This window comes from Saccoglossus kowalevskii, chromosome 16, assembly GCF_978046115.1.
Source record: "Saccoglossus kowalevskii chromosome 16, keSacKowa6.1, whole genome shotgun sequence".
In the NCBI taxonomy this organism is placed as follows: domain Eukaryota; kingdom Metazoa; phylum Hemichordata; class Enteropneusta; family Harrimaniidae; genus Saccoglossus; species Saccoglossus kowalevskii.
This window is the reverse complement of record NC_140656.1, coordinates 30,502,132-30,523,082: the sequence shown is the minus strand read 5'-3', so window position 1 is coordinate 30,523,082 and position 20,951 is coordinate 30,502,132. Positions and strand designations below refer to the sequence as shown.

The following is a 20,951-nucleotide window of genomic DNA, read 5'->3' as shown; positions in this document are numbered from 1 at the left end:
GCACGTCTAGACATAATATCATGGTCACTGGTCTACATTATCTGACTGATCAGTTATACAAATACTCACCGAGTTTAATATGATCTTTTGTGTAGCTTCAATGCGCCATCTATCGATACGTAATAGAAATGTTTCTTCATCTCCTTGAGCAAGTTCAAATTCAAACCTCTGGATGACTCATTCGCGAACGAAATGGGCAAGCCACCCCTCTTAATTAAATAGAATTAATTACCATAATATATTTGTTGTTTTTTTTGAAAACAAATGTGTAGGGTTTCGCCGGTGTTCCATTACAAACAAACGATTTTTAGTCTGAAGACATTCACGGTGGTGGCGCTCTCCTGCTCGGGTGTTACTTGCAACGGATGGTAGGATTTACGTTGTACATGAAATGAAAAACGGTACTAGACCACCTTCTCTGAAACTCTGAAAGTCTGAGTGACATATGACGATAGAGGGCGAGTACGAACGGGATACAGGCGACTCCGAAGATAACGACAAATTCATGCTATACAATGTGAAATAAAGCCGAACGAGATCTATGTTTACACCAGGTGACCTATTAGCGTTCTTTCGATCAATGCGTTGGTTAGTTTGAATAATAACTAACAATTTCCACATATCAGCGTATTTTGAAAAAGATATAGCACTCAATCGCCGCGTCCACAAAAACGAAGTCTGCGAGAGCGCTATGGGTGATGTTCGATATGACGTCATAAAGCGCGTTCGTTCGACGCCGTAGCTTAGCGACTTTAGAACTAGCCATTGTTAGTGGGATTCCTCGTCTCCTGACATTTTTTGCCGATCGTTCACGTGTACACACCGCAGCAGCGCACCTTTTGTCTGTTACAGTTTCAGTATAAAACATTTACAATGGATGTCCAGTGCAGTAAAGGTAAACACTCCCTCTTACACTTTATCATTTTGTTTCAATTCTAAATATCGTCGTAAAACACAATAGTTACATCACCGGCGACATCGCCCAGAGAGTAGGCTCGTTGTTTCCCAGGACCTATTGCCAAGAGTAAGGGTATCATGGTGTTTATAGTGCACCGAAATTTTACAATTTATGCCTCTTTCTGATTGTTGCTTCTGAGCAACAAAGATCGTGGTATAAGTTGCATGCTCAAGGTTTATAGTGCATACTTTCACAACCTGCACTTGGAAATACAAGTTAGAATATTGTTACATAAGCATTGTCTTAGAAACACATTGTTATGCATTTACACACTCGTTATGTGTACCTTGGCAAAATTGCTGTTGACTAGGAGAATTGTATAGATCTATCTCAAGATATTGTAATGAATTTGTTTTCGCGTATCTGTTGGTCGACTTGATTAACTGATTATTAGCGAATTGCTGTGTTATGTCTGTCATCGTGTAGGCCTATTTGAAGTTTTGGACGGAACTTGGCTCAGTGATTTGGAACTAATTACCAGATAACCACCGCTTTTAGACTACTCATTCTGACAGTTTATATTCATAGTTATTAATGTAGTGAACGATTAATCAAAAGATATGACGTATTCAGTACTTAGTGTGATTGGCTTTATGATTGAAGTTTACGCCTTAGAGTCTTTTTACTGCTTTGTAATTGGTTAGAGTTTTGAAAATGAATAAAGAGAGTTTGAGTTGGTCTTGGCGAATACTCCACGATAGACGCAGTTGAGTCGAGTCGAGTCGAGAGTCCGAGAGAGTCCAGGGGCGAGCCTTGAGGCAGTCCAGTCTTGGGCTAGTCTTGGGTCAGCCTTGCGAGAGTCTTGGGGATTTTTTCCCCAGGGCGCCGTGTCTTATAGAGTGCTCGAAAGATCGACTAAGACGAGAGCTGAAACGTATTTCGTTGTGTGTGTCTTATTTGACTGTAAAGTATAAGTGACTTTCCCGATCCCGTACCTCAAGGGGACGAGATATAGAGACGAGACGAGTTCCCCCCCTGACAAGTGTGGAGAACCCTGTAGAGAGAAGATTTTCCCCCTGATAATATAGTGATTTGTCTTTGAATAATAAAGACAAAAAAAAATTGAAAAGTTTGCTGGAAATAATTGCTGCAAAATAAAAGTATGCACATGTTGGTATATTTACATTCGCTCGAGATTAATATTATTTTGCTTATTTTATATTTTAAAGTGTTCCGATAACAGTGATAATCAGTGTCAGTGAACAATACAACGACGGTAGAAGTTTGCCAATGGTTACGAGTGACAATAATATATTGCCAATAGTTGTCACTTGTTACCAGTGACAGTAATAGTTTGACAGTAGTTGCCACTTTTTACTAGTGATGGTAGTAGTTTTGTCACTTTTTACTAGTGGTAGTTTTCACTTTTTTTCAAATTACTATAGTAATTTGTCACTCGTGACAGCAGTAGTCTGCCAATAGTTGTCATTTTTGCGAGTTACAATAATAGTTTGACAATAGTTATCTCTTGTTACCTGTGATAGTAGTACATTTAATAGACCATAAAATACATTTTCAGGATTGCAGATTAACAATTTCCACATACTATATATCATTTCCTTGCTTTACTACCTCTGTTAGCAGCTACTATGAGTTTGCTGCACTGTGTGCAATTATATTGGTATAATGGTAGTGAAAAAGACGTACTCATAATTTATCAATGACTTTACCCTGCATTACAACCCATTTTTGAAAAAGATGTTTCGTATTAATTGCCATATACCTATTTATTTGTTTTAGACGCAGAACCCAGAGCTACCATGAAGTGGGAAAATGACCTTGACAATCAAGTTAACAATCATAGGAATGAGATTCCAAATATCGTAAAAACAATAACTGTGAAGTCTGAACACAGCGTTCGATGTCGATTAGTAGCCAGACATCCCAAGATATGCCGAGAACAGTTAAACGTTAACGTAGACCGTGACATATATATCCCAGAAGTCATAGCGACACAGTCTACAACGTCCACCCATGCTGCTAATTGTAAATGTGAACTTGAATTACATATTTCCGGGGAATCAAGAAAATGTAAATTGTGCAAACTTGCTTTGATAAATGCGAATGAAAGGGAAAAAACGGCGATTGTGTCATCGTTGCCTGCTATGAAACGCATTGATATATGCAGAATTAAAGCCGCACCTGGGCAGGATGTTTCTGAGGATCAAAGTAAATGTAACGTTAATAAATCCAAGACGGTCTTCAATAACATTTTGCCACGAAATGAACTCGACAACTGTCCATTATTGAGTGGAAACATTCTATCGGGAATCGCACCAATTAGACTATCACAATATATAAAGTATTTGTTTGAACAGGTACCTGGATGTTACATGAAAGTTACGTCTGTGCTACATAATGACTGGTTTCAGTAAAAGGGGAAGAATGTGTCTACTTATGAATTGTTTTTTAAAATATAATATTTATTTTGTTTTAAAGGATGTGTGTGTTTTAAGGCTTAACTGTTTTTGTCAGTTATACATATTATTAAAATCTATTTTCTAAATATTAGAATTTTACGGACGTATCACGGTGGTCACACAAAACGCTTGAATTTCAATGTATTTAAGACATGGTATAAACTTTTCCGATTATTATAGAAAGGAAATAGTAATACAACAAATTATTTATTATGTAGACCGGAGATGTGTAGAGCATTATATTTACGTTTATTTATGTATTATTATTATAATTATACTATACATTTATTATTTCTTGCAAACAAATTAAAGGAAAGAATTATTGGATAACGATTGAGTTATGAACTATACTAGTCCGACCCCTAACTCAGAATTGAGTTATCAACTATGATAATCCAACCCCTAACTCAGAATTGAGTTATCAACTATAATAATCCGACCCCTAACTCAGAATTGAGTTATGAACTATACTAATCCGACCCCTAACTCAGAATTGAGTTATCAACTATACTAATCCGACCCCTAACTCAGAATTGAGTTATCAACTATACTAATCCGACCCCCTAACTCAGAATTGAGTTATCAACTATACTAATCCGACCCCTAACTCAGAATTGAGTTATCAGCTATACTAATCCGACCCCTAACTCAGAATTGAGTTATTAACTATGCTAATCCGTCCCTAACGCATAATTGAGTTATCAACTATACTAATCCGACCCCCTAACGCAGGATTGAGTTATTAACTATACTAATCCGACCCCTAACGCAGAAATGAGTTATCAACTATACTAATCCGACCCTCTAACGCAGAATTGAGTTATCAACTGTACTAATCCGACCCCTAACTCGGAATTGAGTTATCAATTATACTAATCCGACCCCTAACTCAGAATTGAGTTATCAACTATAATAATCCGACCCCTAACTCAGAATTCAGTTATCAGCTATAATAATCTGACCCCTAAATCAGAATTCAGTTATCAACTATACTAATCCGACCCCTAACTCAGAATTGAGTTATCAACTATACTAATTCGACCCCTAACTTAGAATTGAGTTATCAACTATACTAATCCGACGCCCTAACGCAGAATTGAGTTATCAACTATACTAATCCGACCTCTAACTCAGAATTGAGTTATCAACTGTACTAATCTGACCCCTAACTCAGAATTGAGTTATCAACTGTACTAATCCGACCCCCTAACACAGAATTGAGTTATCAACTATACTAATACGACCCCCTAACACAGAATTGAGTTATCAACTATACTAATACGACCCCCTAACACAGAATTGAGTTATCAGCCATACTAATCCGACCCATAACGCAGAATTCAGTTATCAACTATATTAAATCGACATCCAAACTCAGAATTGAAAAATTGAAAATTATGATATATAACTAAGAAACTAAATTAAACAATTAAATGTGAAAAAATAAATAAAAACAAATATTTGGGAATAATGTATACACATTCTTTATTTCGAGAAGAAATTTGAATTCTTGTTACTACTGTTACTACTACTAAGGAATTTAATTTCGCATTATAGACCAAACAAGTTTTCAAACCAGCTTCATCGTGACAAATATTTCCAGCCACAATGGATTCGCATATAGTCAATTCAAATAAAACAAAACATTGCCTCATTCAATTTGCATTGTCTCCCCCGAGTTCAAGTTAGCAAATGCTCCACTCCTAAGTTAACCTTTCAACTCTCATGACCTTGTCAGTCTATTCCTACACCGTGAGTGTGAACAGATATAAGATGAGTTCCTTACAAGGAAAGGTAGCCCTCGTTACAGGTACAGTACTGCTATTAGATCTTGCATTTAAAACATGTCGTACATTTTCTCAAAACCACCATCTTTGAATTGTCTTAGGGTAGTAAGACGTATTGTGCCACGCACTAATACATTTTCAATGTGTTTTCAATGTCGGTTCATGGAGGTATTTTACCTCCATGGTCGGTTCAACACACGCCGGTAGCCCTACAAGCGAGGTATCCACTGACCTATTAAGCAAATCATAATGAGCCGTATATGCACTCGTAAGCAGATCTAAAGCGAGCGATCTGTCGCATTACACTTCATAACACCACATATCGAAAGATGTACAATATATTCCAAATGTCACCGATATTTCACAATTTGGTAGAAACAAAACACAATCGCAATAAGGTAAATAGGACACGAATCAATTGAAGGTAAAACCAAATAACCTCGAACACACAAAAGTTGACTTCATGAATATAAATCGATTGTTTGAATACATGCTAGTCGGGTAAGCTGTGAAACTCCGGTCTTCAGTCCATTTGTTGGGCACTGTTAATTGGAATACCATCCATGCTAAATCCAGGGACACACAGTAGCAGATTGGGTCTGTAAATTCAAATTTTCCAATGCCATTTCAATGGAGCGAGTCCTCGAATGGGCACTTCAAGGTACAGGAGAAGAAATGAGCTAAACCTTAAGTGAGTGGGTAAACTTTTAGGGAATATGGTTTTTATTCTCTACAATAAATGAATCTCTAGTGGAATCACAACCTTCGAGCTTACCTATATGTGCATATGGACCTTTCTTATATGGGTGGTCTTTCACTGGGATATAGTTCTTCCCCTTCCCCTTTACTGACCCCTTCTCAGCCTTAATAGTTTCGAAAGGTCGAAACATATGATGTTCCCAATGATTGAATCATATAGTGGCTCCCTTCTACAAACTGCCCATACACGACCCGCATAGTATGAATGTCATAAATAAGATGGCCAAATTTTGATTATAAACATGTACCATTCTATAAGACATACTTGCACTGTAGTGTATTGATTAAGAATGACCAAATCATCACTGATTACAACCATACTACATCTCGAATCTATCCTCGGGGGCGGAGCTACGTCACAAGACGTTCCACGTTGCTACGACGCGCACCACTGTACATGCATTTCTATGGGCTCTGTGGGCGCTGCTGTGGAACACCGGTCGAGCCGGTGAAAATTCGAGAAAACAACACAAACTCAACTTTGAAGTAATCCCGAACAACCAAATTTATAGGAGTCTCAACAGTCATCCCAAAGTACCGTTTTCTGCGAGTTTTGGGCCTTTGTTTTCACCGCCGCGGGTTGCCAGGCGGTGAAAATGCCCGGATGTCCGCCCCCGAGGATAAGCACTGTTACTACATAGTCCGATTTAGCTACAGCTTTTAACACGGGCTTGTAGGCCCTCTTGCAGAATTAGTATTCACACTTATTATTTCATCTGTAGGGCTTGGATAGTCAAAGTAGACTGTCATCATCACTTTAATATTTTATTTCATCCATTGACTGTGTCCCAACATAATTATTTGGAGCAGAGCTTTTAGTGACTGCTCAACCTGGTTACATATTTGTTCTTGGTTTCATGTTTGGCAGGCTTTCCCTAATTATACCCTTCCTCAGTCAATTTACAAACAGTAACAAATACTTCAAGACGGTTTACATGTTCAACGTTACCTTATCCTCTCCCTCCATATAATCTGGTTATTTTTTAATATTAGCAGAAAAGTGGGTTGGCGGATTTGCCTATTCAATTTTAATTTTTCAATCTCATTTCAATGGCTCTATCTCTCTAATTACCTCGGTTTCCCGTCTTTGCATTTCTACAGTCAGTTCTCCCCTCCCTTTCCTCAAATTAAGCGACAATGTACAGAACAATCTAAGGTATGAGCGCTTGCATTAAAAATTTCAAAAGTGCAACACTTACGAAGGTAGACAGATTTCATAAATTTATACAGCTAGGGTAATAGGTAAGAAACAAAATCGACAAAATAAACTGGCGGAAACGCAGTTAGTGTGGTTGCCTCTGGACGTAATATGGTACGTGGTGACAGTCATTTAAAGCAGTTGCAGCCACATGTAGATACATAGGCGTTGAAATTTCACCGACATAAAACATACACCTTCCCGGAGGCTAGATTCAACACGAATGCATAACACAAAAGTCACATGAAAAATCAGCCATGTGTAACATCACACAACACTGACACTGGTCCCTGCACAATTATATGCACACCGAGTGTTGTCCCAATTCACCAATCGGCACATGCTCCTAGGTGCCACCCAATCAGTGGGCTCCACCAATTATTGTACACGTGTCCGTTTAATCCGGTCACATGCCGTATCATAGATACCATCCAATCAGTAACTTTCCAATATATATATGCGTGTGTTACTTTGTAAATTTACAAGTATTTGATCTACTAGGACGGTAAACCTTCACCAAGAAATTGACAAAACTAATTCAACAAGAGTGAGTATTGAGTTGAGCAAAATGGCGTAACCGCAGCTAATTTATTAAAGACATTTGTTATGTTAAACGTCTTCATTAAGTATGTAGAGCATATCCATATTTTTAGCATAGTTATGCAAATGTCAGTGGAATGTTTACCCACAACTTGGTTTTGGAAAATAAACTGAGATTACGTATCAAATGAATTGTGCACATTAAATTTCGACCAACGATAAATGAAATATAATATTACATAATCAGAATATAAAAAAAATTGTCTCGTATTTATGATCTCGTATTTCTTCTGTCCCTATATTAATGTCATTGTTTTAAAACATTATTTCGGGAGTATTGGATTATATATTCTGAACCAAAATGTTACCATCTGTGAATATATTTCAATTTATCGAAGATTATCTTGAGCGTTGCATGTCACAAATACTGTTTATCGCATTTCAGTGACTCGGAAACTTGGGATAACTGACTTAATTTGCATATTCTTTAACATAAACTCTACATGTAAGCAATTGCTGTATTTACACGTCACATAATGATAAGTCTATTGAAATCCAGTGACAATTAGTTTATCGTTGCTGGGTGTAATAATTTTAATAAGAATAATTTACGCAACAATTAACATTATATCCAAATGAAACACAAATTAGAATATAAACACTCTGAGATGATATGCATATTTGATTCTATTGACAGTGTTATTTTTCTTTTTGCAAAACATTCATTTAAAACATTGGATAACAGCTGAAAAGATTATATTGTTCATTATGCCTACGCATTGTAAACCTGTTTAATCGGTTAGTCATTTTTTTATTGTTTAATTACTATATTTCATGTATATCCCATTTCCTCAATTCTATTCCCACAGCAGAAGGATACTGTAGTTATTTTTAAACTTTCTATATTGATTTCTATGTTTGCAATATTGCAATAATGGTAGCTAAAACAGCCACTCTTGTAGAATATATCATCGTCATTGGTCATAGGTCATATAGTATCAGACACGATGCCTGACATTTTAAATTTAAAGAAACTATGATATTCAGTATGTACTTAGTAAAAAAACGCATGTACTTAGTAAACAAAATGTGCATTTGAACAAGACTTATAATAGTAATGTATGGTAAAATACTATTTCCAGAGCCAAAGTAGTTTAATCATAGTTTGGATGTTGTTTTGATGTGACGACGTTCTCTCGTACTATACTGTTCCTCTATTATTTTAACGCAATATATGATATTTCAGGTGCAAGTAGCGGCATAGGAGCTGCTATCGCCGCTCATTTTGCATCGCTCGGTTGCTATCTCGCAATTGGAGGAAGAGATGTCACGAAAATGGAAGCGGTTTCCAAAGAGTGTGAGAAAAACGGATTGTCAAAAGACAAGGTAACATAACCAGTTTGTAAATCATTGCAAGTATTTCAAACTGCATAACGTATCGCAATACAACATGCTATAGTTATATAATAATGACTTTTCCCCAAATAATGTATAAATATATAAAAATATAAATATAATGTATATATAAAGTATTCGGGGTAATATACTTACGTAACAAAACCTGAAAAACTGATGATTACCTAAATTCAGTATATATCAGTCATATCATATATTCAGTCATGTTTTGCCTCATTGTCTACGTATATTTAGTACCATCGTTTATTTATTTATTTATTTATTTATTTATTTATTTATTTATTTATTTATTTATTTATTTATTTATTTATTTATTTATTTATTTATTTATTTATTTATTTATTTATTTATTTATTTATTTATTTGTCTTTTTGAGTTTTTCCTATCACTATGATGTACGTTTATATTATCAACACATGTCTTTTTATCACAGATATTGTGTGTACCTGGTGATATCACTATAGACGAAGTTTGTGTTAACATTGTTGAATCCACTGTGAAACACTTTGGACACCTCGATATTCTGGTGAGCATTGCTAAGATTGCATCGTACAGATCGTCTGTATACACGTGTATGCAAGTATTGAGGGAGTTCAGGTCGAACGCGTGTGACTGGACGTGCCATTGTTCGTTCATAATATCGCACGCCCGGTAACATGACATGTGTCCATGACAACGATGCGATATTCATTCAAATATTTGTACACCAACTTTACAAATAGAGATCAATTGTTGTCAAATATTGTTTCGTACACGTATTTATGCGTCTTAAATGCTACTAATTCCTAATATCTATGGTTTGTAGTGTTAAATACCGTTTGACTTTACTTTGAAGACCGTAACAACTAAGTACATCTTGAATATTGTAGTCTGGCGAAACCTGCAGACATCGACATAATAGGGTTAAAATTACCAAGCATCGTTCTATGGTGCAGTATTTTTGTATATTACTATAATAAATTCCGTGTATGGAATATCAACGCCACGTATATAGCGATTGAACCGCCGCATATATACTATGCTTTACTGGACTGGTATATACCGTTGTGACGCCCATATATTCTATGCTTTACTGGACTGGCATATACCGTTGTGACGCCCATATATTCTATGCTTTACTGGACTGGTATATACCGTTGTGACGCCCATATATTCTATGCTTTACTGGACTGGCATATACCGTTGTGACGCCCATATATTCTATGCTTTACTGGACTGGCATATACCGTTGTGACGCCCATATATTCTATGCTTTACTGGACTGGCATATACCGTTGTGACGCCCATATATTCTATGCTTTACTGGACTGGCATATACCGTTGTGACGCCCATATATTCTATGCTTTACTGGACTGGCATATACCGTTGTGACGCCCATATATTCTATGCTTTACTGGACTGGCATATACCGTTGTGACGCCCATATATTCTATGCTTTACTGGACTGGCATATACCGTTGTGACGCCCATATATTCTATGCTTTACTGGACTGGCATATACCGTTGTGACGCCCATATATTCTATGCTTTACTGGACTGGTATATACCGTTGTGACGCCCATATATTCTATGCTTTACTGGACTGGCATATACCGTTGTGACGCCCATATATTCTATGCTTTACTGGACTAGCATATACCGTTGTGACGCCCATATATTCTATGCTTTACTGGACTGGCATATACCGTTGTGACGCCCATATATTCTATGCTTTACTGGACTGGCATATACCGTTGTGACGCCCATATATTCTATGCTTTACTGGACTGGCATATACCGTTGTGACGCCCATATATTCTATGCTTTACTGGACTGGCATATACCGGTGTGACGCCCATATATTCTATGCTTTACTGGACTGGCATATACCGTTGTGACGCCCATATATTCTATGCTTTACTGGACTGGCATATACCGTTGTGACGCCCATATATTCTATGCTTTACTGGACTGGCATATACCGTTGTGACGCCCATATATTCTATGCTTTACTGGACTGGCATATACCGTTGTGACGCCCATATATTCTATGCTTTACTGGAATGGCATATACCGTTGTGACGCCCATATATTCTATGCTTTACTGGACTGGCATATACCGTTGTGACGCCCATATATTCTATGCTTTACTGGACTGGCATATACCGTTGTGACGCCCATATATTCTATGCTTTACTGGACTGGTATATACCGCTGTGACGCCCATATATTCCATGCTTTACTGGACTGGCATATACCGTACTTGCGTTGTGACGCCCATATATTCTATGCTTTACTGGACTGGCATATACCGTTGTGACGCCCATATATTCTAGCTTTACTGGACTGGCATATACCGTTGTGACGCCCATATATTCTATGCTTTACTGGACTGGTATATACCGTTGGGACGTCCATATATTCTATGCTTTACTGGACTGGTATATACCGTTGGGACGTCCATATATTCTATGCTTTACTGGACTGGTATATACCGTTGGGACGTCCATATATTCTATGCTTTACTTGATTGGTACATAGTGATTTGAACACCACAGAGATTCTACGTTAATGGATTGGTATAAAGCGATTGAACAGCCAAATGGGTTCTATATATCAGTATATAACTATGGGGGCTCCGCATAGATTATGTCCGTTAATGGATTAATTGTTAAGTGTATTGATTGGTTGTTGTTTCTTGTTTTACCATCATGATTCATCTTTTCTTGTCTTCTATCGTTACTGTATTACATGCAATTTATTTAGGTTAACAACGCAGGGGGTGGCTTCTATAGAGAGACGATTGAAACAGTATCGATGGAGAGGTTTGACCATTCTTTCAACCTCAACGTGAGGGCGCTGTTCCATTTATCAAAATTAGCCGTTCCCCACCTGATAAAGACCAAAGGTATGTTGGTGTACAGAGTGTAGGCATTCTACTACAACTCTAAGTATAGACAATTTGTGGCTGATATAATAAACTGAATTTCTTGTTTTACGTCTTTTATATATATTTCAGGTAATATTGTAAACGTATCAAGTATGACAAGCTTGTCAGTGGTGAGTATTATTGTGCCATCAACCCAACACTATATTCATTATAGATCACGCACATACTACATAGCAAGTCAAATCTTTACCGCTGTACAAGAATACACCACCACAAAACAAAATAATCAGTATCGAGTATAGATCACCAACTACGTACCCAACCAACCCTATACAATATCAGTATCAAGTATAGATCACCCACTACGTACCCAACCAACCCTATACAATATCAGTATCAAGTATAGATCACCAACTACGTACCCAGCCAATCCTATACAATATCAGTATCAAGTATAGATCACCAACTACGTACCCAACCAATCCTATACAATATCAGTATCAAGTATAGATCACCCACTACGTACCCAGCCAATCCTACACAATATCAGTATCAAGTATAGATCACCAACTACGTACCCAACCAATCCTATACAATATCAGTATCAAGTATAGATCACCAACTACATACCCAGCCAATCCTATACAATATCAGTATCAAGTATAGATCACCCACTACGTACCCAACCAACCCTATACAATATCAGTATCAAGTATAGATCACCAACTACATACCCAGCCAATCCTATACAATATCAGTATCAAGTATAGATCACCCACTACGTACCCAACCAACCCTATACAATATCAGTATCAAGTATAGATCACCAACTACATACCCAGCCAATCCTACACAATATCAGTATCAAGTATAGATCACCAACTACGTACCCAACCAACCCTATACAATATCAGTATCAAGTATAGATCACCCACTACGTACCCAACCAACCCTATACAATATCAGTATCAAGTATAGATCACCCACTACGTACCCAGCCAATACTACACAATATCGGTATCAAGTATAGATCACCAACTACGTACCCAGCTAATCCTACACAATATCAGTATCAAGTATAGATCACCAACTACGTACCCAGCCAATCCTACACAATATCAGTATCAAGTATAGATCACCAACTACGTACCTATCCAATCCTACACAACATCAGTATCAAGTATAGATCACCAACTACGTACCCAGCCAATCCTACACAATATCAGTATCAAGTATAGATCACCAACTACGTACCCAACCAACCCTATACAATATCAGTATCAAGTATAGATCACCCACTACGTACCCAACCAACCCTATACAATATCAGTATCAAGTATAGATCACCCACTACGTACACAACCAACCCTATACAATATCAGTATCAAGTATAGATCACCAACTACGCACCCAACCAACCCTATACAATATCAGTATCAAGTATAGATCACCAACTATATACCCAGCCAATCCTATACAATATCAGTATCAAGTATAGATCACCAACAACGTACCCAACCAACCCTATACAATATCAGTATCAAGTATAGATCACCCACTACGTACCCAACCAATCCTATACAATATCAGTATCAAGTATAGATCACCCACTACGTACCCAACCAACCCTACACAATATCAGTATCAAGTATAGATCACCCACTACGTACCCAACCAACCATATACAATATCAGTATCAAGTATAGATCACCCACTACGTACCCAACCAACCCTATACAATATCAGTATCAAGTATATATCACCAACTATATACCCAGCCAATCCTATACAATATCAGTATCAAGTATAGATCACCAACTACATACCCAGCCAATCCTATACAATATCAGTATCAAGTATAGATCACCAACTACGTACCCAACCAACCCTACACAATACAAGTAACCTGTAGAATACTGTGTCGGTAATATTTTTTATATTGATTTTTGTTGCATTTGCAGCAAATAGTTACCAAACAATGAGAAATCTATAGGATTGAATATACCCCACAGCTGGCTTCACATGCATTGTTCATAGTTCATATGGTGCTTACACCAGGATTTAATTACAGCACCTAGGCGGTATGTGGTTACAGCTTAATGTTCGAGTAATCGCAAGAAATTGACATGACAATAGAAATTCATTAAAGACTGCCACTCCCATGCAATTAACAGCGAGTGAAATTCCTGGGATTGAAACATATATTTTGAAGTCACTGGTGTAGGCAACGAATAACTGCAAGTTGACATAAAGACGAGGTAGTTTATTTAATCAGTGGTCAACTAGAGGCTGAAATTATAATTAATTTGTTTATTTCAATTTCTCCTGACGTCAAATAGAATACACTGGTGAAACATGGTAGTAACTGTGGGTGAAAGGATGTTTTGGGGTGTAGTTTACATTGTATATAGAGTGGTAGGGTCGGGTGTAATGTGTTCATTTCCAACTATTATGAAGTCACGTAGAATTTCACTTAATTTATTTTTTCTGACATGTTTTCAAGCATTACATGTGAATCCAATTTTCACTGCGCTGTGTCTCAATAGAGTATGAGGGAAATGGCATATTCACTGGAATTTATGTCAGGGGAAAAATGTTTTCAGTGATAATGAAGTATTATGACAGATACCCTCCCCGTGGCTTTCATTGCGTATGGAAGTTATTTTCACGAGTGATGCGGTGTATCCTGCTGCCGTACTTTCACGAGCGAAGCCACGGGGAGGGTGTGGGGTTCTGTTATTATACACATGTCCCATATTTGATTATTTCATATTAAAAAAAGAACGTGCAACAAACCGGGATAGAAATTTAGATCGGGGAACCCAATTGCCCATTAATATGCTCCAAGACAGTGCTGCGACCTAGCAACGCTTGTCAGTGTAGAACGCGTGTCGCTGTACGTGTGAAAATAAAATAATCAGACGTCTAATTTAAGTCATTGTCCGAATAAATAACTCGTGGATGTTTAAGCGCGGTGGTCGTAGCGCAGCGCGTGTTCGAATTTCATGTAAATAAACAATGTATTTTACACGCGTTGTATACGTCGCTATGAGTCCCATATCGAACAGGACGCGACACGACGACTGTCGCCCTTTAGTTGGGACCACGACAGAACCAGAACTTAAACTGGGCGACTACGATACACGGTTGATGTTGAAGTTAAAAGTTCCTCCACAGATCTGTGCATTGGCAAACATGCCGTGCAACTGCAGTACTTCACTGACGGAATGACTTTCGTTGAAATCGGTCGTCGCTGACTCGTGAGCTGCACACTACAACCTCGTTTGTGATGTTGCTTGCTTGTCGTGGATGGACTGAGTCTTGGTTACCGGTTAAATTTTGCTAATTTGGCGTTGGTAATCTTTATTTGGAACTGAGTAACGCCGCAACGTCGCCAACAGAAACCTCATGGTATATCGATGTTGATGGTTGCGGCTCCATATTAATCGGAGATTTTACTGCGGGTCCAGGCAGCGGGTGGATCTTCCGAGAGCCCTTCAAGATTTATAAAACTCAGATTCCAGGTGGTCAACAAACATTAAGTTCTCCCAATCCTAGTATTCTATGTGATGTACATCTAACATGCCAAAAATGCTGGTGAACGATTTGAACCTGACAAAAATACTTGAAATAGATACCAGGAAGGGGAGAGGGGTAAAAGAAAAGTTATATAACATTTTATTATTCAATAATTTATTAAGATACATAAGTTTGTCCAACTCCCTGTGATACAACACCTCAGAAATAGCTCATTGTACTCGGCTTGAGTGTGGGCAAAAAGTTACTATTTGAATTTTTGATATCTGTTTTCATTAATGAGAAAGTTGACCCCGAAGTTAGAGTAACTGTTCAGCAGGAATGGCTTTTTAACTCTTCTGTGATTTTTTTTGGCTTGGCTGATTTTGTCACGGTTCATACTTGACAGGCAGGTCGTACCATCACTAATTGGAAAAACAATCCTGACCCACCGCTACCATGGCAACAGCCAAAGTCTTGTAATAGCAGTGCCCAAATGATCATGCCTTTTATTGTGGCTACGTTGCGCACTGGTAAGAGATCACCGGCGCCGACATTGTTACCACTGTCAACGGAATCCCAACGCAGCTTTGAACTTTGAATAAAATGTAAATGCTGCCTCCAATCTAGAAAATACTATCGCAAAACGGTTGGAAATAATACATTTAACGGCTGAATACGTCCTAACAATAAAATAAAGTGACTTCTAATGACTGCCATGTTATTTTGCGAACCTCGTATAAGGTGCCCGGTTTTAGTTATAAACAGACGTTAGCTTCACGTTCATGTCCCTTCCATGATAACAGCCGAAAACATATTGCTTGTTTTTTACCGGTTTTCATTGGCAACCGAAGTATTTTTATTTTGTAAACAAATTTTCGTCTGCTATTTTTATTCAGTTCAAATCGTTCAGCAACATTTTTGGCATATTAGGTGTACATCACATGGAATACTACGATTGAGAGAACTTGATGTATGTTGACTGATTTTTATCATAGTACGAAGTACCAGGAAGTTACTCAGTTCCAAATAAAGATTACCAACGTCAAATGAGCAACATTTGACTGGTAATCAAGATTCATGTAATCCATGGCTAACAAGCAACATCACAAGCGAAGTTGTAGCATGCAGTACCAGTAAGTCATCCCGTCAATGCAGTACTGCAGTAACACGGCATGTTTGCCATCAGCATTGTATTCAAACGAATCACGTGGTGTGCCGTTCTCGTTCAAACCCGGGATTCGATCAATGGGGGAGTCCCATTAAAAAAACACATTGCAAATCATGCAAGTTCAACATTTTCAAACCAATATACTAAAACAGAAATGCTCAGAGATGCAAATGAAGGATAGATATTACTTTTCACTATACACATCTCTGTTGATACTATCCCTCACATATTCTACTCCCAATTACTCCTGCGTAAAATGGACTAGCCTCTTCATGTTGACATTCAGACTAAAATCACGTGACAGGCTGTTAAAATTGGCTGTTGTATACTCTTTCGCCGGTCTGGAAAATGTGTTTAATTAACTCACATTCAAGCAACAATGCAGATTTCCCAGTGGGAGTGAGACTATTCGACTCTGCCACTAAAAAAATAGGGGTGTTTTCAGCAAAAAACGAATAACCCTGGAATACACACAATATACTGAATTTCGGAACAAATCGTGCATTACTTACAGCAGCAGAATACCACAGAAATATCAGACGAAACATGAAAACACTATATATTGTATTTCAGCTTGAACCCTCTATATTGCAATTCAAGGAATTAACCCCATATGTGCATCCATTTCCCACCTTGGTATCACCCACCCTTGAAAACAAACTCTTAATACCACGCTGAAGCGTTTGGTAATCAGTATCAAGTATAGATCACCCACTACGTACCCAACCAACCATATACAATATCAGTATCAAGTATAGATCACCCACTACGTACCCAACCAACCCTATACAATATCACAGTCGTTATCAATCATGGATCATTTAATTATTTTAGTTTCCAGGCGGTTTACTGTGCTACAGCGTGGCTAAGTCTGCCGTAGACCATTTCACAAAGTTTCTTGCAGTCGGTAAGCATTTGAGTTCCAAATACTAGGCTAGCAAGGATATGAACTTAAACCTAGTAAAAATGTCATGCGCAACGCAATGTATTCATAAACAAATATATACATTTTATTCAAAGATAGAATATTGTTTAATTCACAAAACAATTGTCCCGAGGTTTAAATGTCACGTGGTTTAATTATCCGAGTAATTCTTCAATTATATTCACTATACCAGGTCGTGTTATAATAAAAAATGATTACATCACGACTTGACTTGTATACGTGCGACAAATTTCCTAAACAAGTGATAGTGGACATTTGGGTATATCTTGAAACCCACTTTGAGTAGCCTGAAATATGACATGACAAAACAGAAATCACCGATCCTGGTCATCCATTGAACTCGAGTAATGCGCGGTAGTCGTCGCACTGCGCATGTGCGACATTTGTGTTGATAAACATTGATTTCCCACAATCCAATGTGCTCTTCAAATGAAAATCACAACGTTCAAAGTCGCCATCTTTGTTCATACCCATATATCTCGCGCATGCGTGGCGCGACGACTACCGCCCTTTAACCCTACCAATGTTACCCTTCACGTAGAAATCTTTTGATTCTTGCAGAACTGGGCTCAAAACAAGTACGCGTGAATGCCATAAAGTAAGTATTGCCACGTGTCACTATTTTGAGTCTGTAGGGTCTCTTTATTTAATATTTGTGATTTGCGCAGCACAGCGGAACACAATGCAACGCAACTTGTGAGGCAACTGAACCCCAACTCTGCAGCACCCGTAATGATACGAAACATTTGATATCAATCTTTTAAACACGTTTTATTAACAAGCCGTTGTTATACTTTCTAAACTTTATAAATAAACGTCTGCCACTATGCTGTGGAAATTGAACTCATTATCTGTAATGGGACGCACTCAATATTATTATAAAATGTGTATGATGTAGAAAGCTGGACAATTATTTGTTTGAACTAAAGTTAATTTCTAGATATTATCATGAATGAACTACCCCCTACTATTCAAAAGTAATCCTCGGTTGTATTAAACACACATACATTCACAGTATCAAAAGATTTTTATTTTCTTTCTTAACTTTTTCGGTTTCGTCATGGATTACATTGATTCAAAATTCCAGCTCGTCAAATTTCACCCGAGTTTGTTTTTGACTTGTACGTCATGTATTATGCAAGGCAAATGGTATTAGGGAGGAAATGTCTGTCGGCGTCGTTATTAATACTTGTTAATTTTTGATAGATAACTTGAGCAATTCTAATCAAAACAAAGTAGAACTTGGGTATATCATTCATGAGTATAACATTTTGCCCAAGCTTAATTGGTTTTTGTATTGTGTGAAAATATCACGAGATTTCGAGGAAATTATGCTTCAAATCTCTTGCATGTGCATGAATGGTCACAAAGTTGATGCGTATTCAACTCCTTTACTGGACTTTAAGGGAATAGTCTTCTGTGTATCTTAAAATATGTGAGTGCCTGTCTTGCAAAAAAGGTCACTGGCAATAAATCTCCTAAATCCCTTTGATTGAAAACTGTGTTTCAACATCAACAAACTGAAACGAATTTGCAATTATATCAATGAAATGCGTTTACGAACAATCTGATGTTCGTTGAGTACTTACGTGTGCCTTCTAAATTTTGTTCGTTTCATGATTTGGCCTTTGTCTTCATTGAAATAGAGGGAAAATCCTACGAATGACAACATCTGTCACACTTTTAAAGGATAAAAACAAAGGGCTAGGTAACCAGAGTTTAACTGTGTTTCCGAAGTTTGTGATCAGCTAAACAGCCTACATTACGTGCCAGTATGGCTGCCTCGGTTCGACTCAGGCGATAAAGTTTTATATTTAATGTTGTTTCTATAGACAATTGCATGTACTGTTTGCACATGCCATGTACATATTCATTTCACATCAAATCTCTGATAAGACTATTCTAAAATAACCGTTTTCACATTTTGTCGTGCGCAGTGACGCAAAGGTATATATTGTTGGCGTACAAAAACATACAACTACTGATAATAATGAACCAGCAACAACAGCTATGCCAATAGAATCATAAACATTTAATTATGAAGAAAGTATTTGTAACCGGTTTTGGTGTGTATTCCACGGATTACAGATTGGTGTTTATTCCACTGATTACATAGTTTAAATTGACACAGCGTAATAACATGTGTATTCTTCAAAATGCAAAGAAGTGAATTGCAAACAAAGAGTTTCTAATACTAATTAATATTTCAAGTAAACACCCTCACCCCTTATTTCAGTTGCTCGTTGTCTACAAAACCACCGATTGGCCATACCCCTTCGCTCAGTGAGCAGTAAATGATCTATGGATTTGAAGTGTAAATTTGTATTTGCAACACTAAAAATTAATGCATTGGAGAATGAAACAAACTTATTATTTTATTCTAGTCCCGGGGTGATAGATACAGACTGTCATAAAAAAGCAGGACTGAATGACGAAGAATATGACCGGGTACGTATACTCTCCGAGTAGTTTTCTTGTAGTTTTCTTAATTCACAGGAAAGTTGTATAACTATCGTTTCTACCATAATGATTTCCAATGACAGCATTTTCAGTGACGTCATAATCTCGCTTCCAGCGCGTCGATTTACCATGATGCTTTGCTTGTATTAAAGGGAAAGTCAGGCAATGTTGACAATTTTTATAGTTGCCTAATATTATGTGTATGTGCTGTTAATTAAAATGTATTTGTTGTTGTTGAAAATTGTGTGTGTTATCCTTCGACAATCCTTTCCGGCAAGGTATGACCACGTGGTACAACTAAACCAATAATCATCCAGGGTCGCGAGATCTGATTATAAATCATATACTCGGCTGTAGTGAACCCCTATCACCGCCCATGATCCTCTACGTCAAATCAGAAAGAATGTTTACTTTACTGCATACTTTATGCATTTTATTTGTAGTTGATGGAAGCAGCCAAGGATGAACACGTGTTTCGGCGGTGTGGTACAGCAGGAGAATGTGCTAAGCTGACAGCTTTCCTGGCATCCGATGACGCGGCCTTCATCACTGGGGCCATTGTACCGATAGATGGCGGTTTACACGCTGCAGGATCATACACATTTAAGAGCTGAGCAACCATGGGAAAAACGCGAAGTCACGGTGTGACCTCAGTTCAATTATACAACAGTACAGTGTCGTGTGTGCTTCACTGTAACTAAAATCTTTCCCGCTCGCCAAATATAACGCAAGGTACTTCAGGCAATAAAACAGTTTCTACAACAAAAGTCATACGTTTTCTTTATTATTTGTCCCTGGTACTCATAAAGCTATTTCATTAGCAATCAATATCACATGTTTAGAACCAGTTGTCCGGGTTAGTAATACGATAGAAAAAAAAAAATGTTCTATTATAACATTATTTCTTGGA

General features: G+C 37.6%; 2 protein-coding genes across 2 annotated transcripts in view; one reads left to right on the top strand and one right to left on the bottom strand.

Moving 5' to 3' along the window:
* The window catches only part of LOC102803033 (uncharacterized), a 223,480-nt gene that overhangs the window by 21,296 nt on the left and 181,233 nt on the right, over positions 1–20,951 (bottom strand). The gene's annotated exons all lie outside the window — the stretch shown is intronic.
* On the top strand, positions 5,137–20,655 carry LOC100376542 (uncharacterized). The gene is made up of 8 exons (XM_085490985.1): positions 5,137–5,188; positions 8,909–9,048; positions 11,825–11,966; positions 12,078–12,118; positions 17,470–17,542; positions 18,143–18,179; positions 19,966–20,029; positions 20,485–20,655. The coding sequence occupies exons 1-8, from the start codon at positions 5,152–5,154 to the stop codon at positions 20,653–20,655; spliced, it is 705 nt and encodes a 234-aa protein (XP_085347111.1). The 5' UTR covers positions 5,137–5,151.

Excerpts from the sequence above, each read along its gene's own strand:
- LOC100376542 (XM_085490985.1), top strand. The coding sequence starts at position 5,152 with ATGAGTTCCTTACAAGGAAAGGTAGCCCTCGTTACAG. Across the intron at positions 18,180-19,965 it reads GTACGCGTGAATGCCATAAA|TCCCGGGGTGATAGATACAG; the intron begins GTAAGTATTGCC and ends ATTTTATTCTAG. Across the intron at positions 20,030-20,484 it reads ATGACGAAGAATATGACCGG|TTGATGGAAGCAGCCAAGGA; the intron begins GTACGTATACTC and ends TTTTATTTGTAG.